This window comes from Myotis davidii, unplaced genomic scaffold, assembly GCF_000327345.1.
Source record: "Myotis davidii unplaced genomic scaffold, ASM32734v1 scaffold616, whole genome shotgun sequence".
In the NCBI taxonomy this organism is placed as follows: domain Eukaryota; kingdom Metazoa; phylum Chordata; class Mammalia; order Chiroptera; family Vespertilionidae; genus Myotis; species Myotis davidii.
Window position 1 is genome coordinate 4,133,673 of NW_006291965.1, and position 3,273 is coordinate 4,136,945.

Genomic DNA, 3,273 nt, shown 5'->3' on the forward strand with positions numbered 1-3,273 from the left:
CTTCGCTCCGCGTGGCCCGCGGCGCCTCAGCCATTTTGGGCGCCGCGACCGGCACCTTTACCGCGTCGTCCCGTGTGCTGTCCCGACCCAACTTACTCAACTACGAATTGCTTTGTGTTCCCTTTTAAAACGCACTCCAGAATTCCTTTAAAAATATGCGCGGCGGAGGAAGCGCTAGGGGTTGAAGTTTTGTCTGTCGTTCGTGCTTTATTTTCTTTTAAAACGGCAAAAGCACGACAGTAATTTAACTTCGTAACGGAAATAGTTAATGTCTTCGGTATCCTAAAAGGATTTTTAGAAGAGAATAAAAACTTTTTTCCCCAGCTAAAAACTTTTTATCTTTTAAGACAGGTTATTTTAAAAGAAAAGATAGATACCCAAGATATTTACCAACGATGTGCTACTTTTGGGGAGGAATGTGTAAATATCCTCCATTGAAAATGTTTTAGTTGAGCGCGTTGAACAGGACTGCACAAATGCGTAAAGATTATACTTTTATGTATATCCTTTTTTTAGAAAAATGATTTTTAAAATAGATCTATTTTGGCTTCATAGATTCTGAGTGCAGTCATGGAAATGCAGGTTGTTTTTTCTTGGTTTCTCTCTAGATTTTTAGCTTAATCTACAGTGGATGAAATGAGTAAACTGAGTGTCGCGTTCAAATGCATCACAATGAACTCATTGGGAAAAAAACACACCTTAGGAACATTTAGCTTGTGTTTGTAGGCAGAAAAATATTCTGAACACGTAGTCGTTGACTTAAATAGTGTGGAGAGTATGCTTGGGAGGGGAATTTTCCTAAAAATATAATAAAAATATTCATTTTGAACAAGCTTTATTGTAGGGGCACTAACTTGGGAGAGGGCTGTTTGTTATGTTAAAAGCAAAAGCAACTCAGGATTACTTTTATGAAAATGTGAAACTTGGGTGTTTTCCCCATCAGAAGGCAGGTGTTGTGATGAAACCTTTCAAATCCATGTAACAGCTTTTTTTTTTCAGTCCTAAAATAATTTGAAATTGATTTTAGATATGACTCTGATTAATTGCATGTTTGTTTGTTTTTTAAGTCAGTTGCCTCACCTTCCCTGTTTAAATAACATTTCCTAAGAACCCTTGGGAGGTCTTTGTAAAAGTGTCTTTAGTTTATGGAATATTTTGTATGTTTTGTGCATGAATGGGATTTGTGTAAATCAAGGTATAGGCATAGGCATACTGCACAGGTTTGTGGGTATTTTTTATTATTTATGATCAGATCTTTAATATTCTGTTTTAAAATCTCATGGTTAATAATAGAAAGTCCAAAATTTAAGCATAATTATTTAATCTTAATTATTTAAGGATTCTTTTATAAGTTGAAAACTCCTCTTATAATGAGTAAAATTGCTTCCAAATTAATCAGCTTTCTGAATTTGGACTACAATTTTCCTAAAACAAAATATAAATTGTAGTTGTGCTTCCAGTTTGCCATTTAAAAAAAAATCCAAAGCAAACCAGTTTACCATTTTGATTTCAACTTTGGCTTGTCTTTGGGACTCCGAGGTGCAGGTGCGTTCTCATTTCATTATCACCAAGAGTCAATTTCAACAGAAAGTCTCTTTTTTTGTTACATGTGGTCAGCCAAAATGCAGTTTATTTTCTTTACACCTCTTTTTTTCTACCTTTAATAATGTTATTTAAAAGAAGATAAATTGAAGAGGGGCTATGAGGAGTTTATTTTTTTAAAATATATTTTTATTGATTTCAGAGAGGAAGGAAGAGGGAGGGAGAGAGAGAAACATCAATGATGAGAAAGAATCATTGGTTGGCTGCCTCCTGCTCGCCCCCCACTGGGGAGGGAGCCCACAACCCCAGCATGTACCCTGATTGGGAATCCAACTAGCAAATTCTGGTTCCTGGGTGGATGCTCAACCACTGAGCCACACTGGCCGGGCAGGAGTGCCTGATGTTAGGTCCCTTCTATCTCCTCCTTCCTGCTTCCATCTCCCCCTTTCCTGCCTGGAATTCCACCTTCCCCTCGCTTTCTCTCCACCTCCGGGCCTCTCCCTTCTCCAGGGGCTTCAATACCAGCTTCCAGCCCTTTCCCCCTCTTCCCCTTACTTCTCCACATGCTCCCTCCCCTCCACCCCAGGCTCTGAAGGCTGTCACCAGCAGCCTGACTTTCCTGCCCACCTGCTTCCCTTGCTCTGCCCCTTCATCCTTACCTGTCCAAGTCCTAGTCCATCTAATACTCAAGACTCTGATCCAGTACCACCTCTGGTGATTCTTACACTTGAAGGCGTTCCTGGCTCTGAATGTAGGACTGGTGTGTGCCTCTCCTGTGGTGTTTGCCACATTCTGCAATCTGTCTTGAGTTGCATTTTGCTTGCCTCCTGTTTCTCCTTTTAAGAGTTTGTTTGTTTATTTATTTATTTTTTAAAATTCTCACCCAAGGTTGTATTTTTATTGATTTTTAGAGAGAGGAGGAGGGAGGGAGAGAGAAAGAGAGATGCCTTCTATGAGAGAGAGAGGTGGAGAGAGATGCCTCCTATACACCCAGGCCTGAGATGCAACTGGAAGCTAGGAGTGTGCCCTGACGGGGAGTTGAACATGCAACCTTTGGGTGCACAGGGTGATGTCCAACCAGCTGAGCCACCCGTCCAGCCAGGGCTTGTTTCTCCTTTAAAACAGTGAGTACCTGGGATCTAATCTAGTCTCGCTGTAGCTTGCTGGTCGCCGTTCCCCGCAGAGTGGCCTGTTACAGATTTGTGGAGCGAAGAAGATCCCATTCCCCTGCCTGTCTAACATTGGAGTGCAGACTTCTCAGATCCAACACCTCTGCGGGGCTGACTACCGTTCTTCCGGGTTCTCCCTAGCCAACCTATTTCCTCCTTCTGTACATGCTAACTCATTTACCGAACATTGTTTTGAGCGCCTACTGTGGGCCAGACACTGGCTCTAACCCATTTCTCAGCTTTGGCTGCTCATCGCAGTTCCCTGGCAGCGGGAGCTGCTCAGCCCTCAGCCTGGAGCTGCTGAATCGGGCGGCCTGGGGGGGAGCGGCTTCAGCGTTTTTTCTCAAAGCTGCGCGGGTGATGCACGTGGTGACCTGCTGCCCTGTGCTTTCAGGTGGCCCTGAGAAGGCAGCAGGCCCAAGAGGAGGAACTGGGCATCAGCCACCCCATCCCGCTGCCCACTGCGACCGAGCTGCTGGTCAAGAGAGAGAACAACGGCGGCAACGCGTGCCTGATGGCCGAGAGCGGCAGCTCCGCGCCCCCGCCCCCGCCGCCCCCGCTG

General features: G+C 44.1%; 1 protein-coding gene across 1 annotated transcript in view; it reads left to right on the forward strand.

Annotated features, from left to right (window-relative positions):
* Positions 1–3,273, forward strand: part of DMRT1 (doublesex and mab-3 related transcription factor 1) — a 92,280-nt gene that overhangs the window by 1,803 nt on the left and 87,204 nt on the right. Inside the window, exon 3 of the mRNA XM_006765310.2 lies at positions 3,106–3,254. Within this exon, the coding sequence (XP_006765373.1) occupies positions 3,106–3,254 (149 nt within the window). The remainder of the gene's footprint in view (positions 1–3,105; positions 3,255–3,273) is intronic.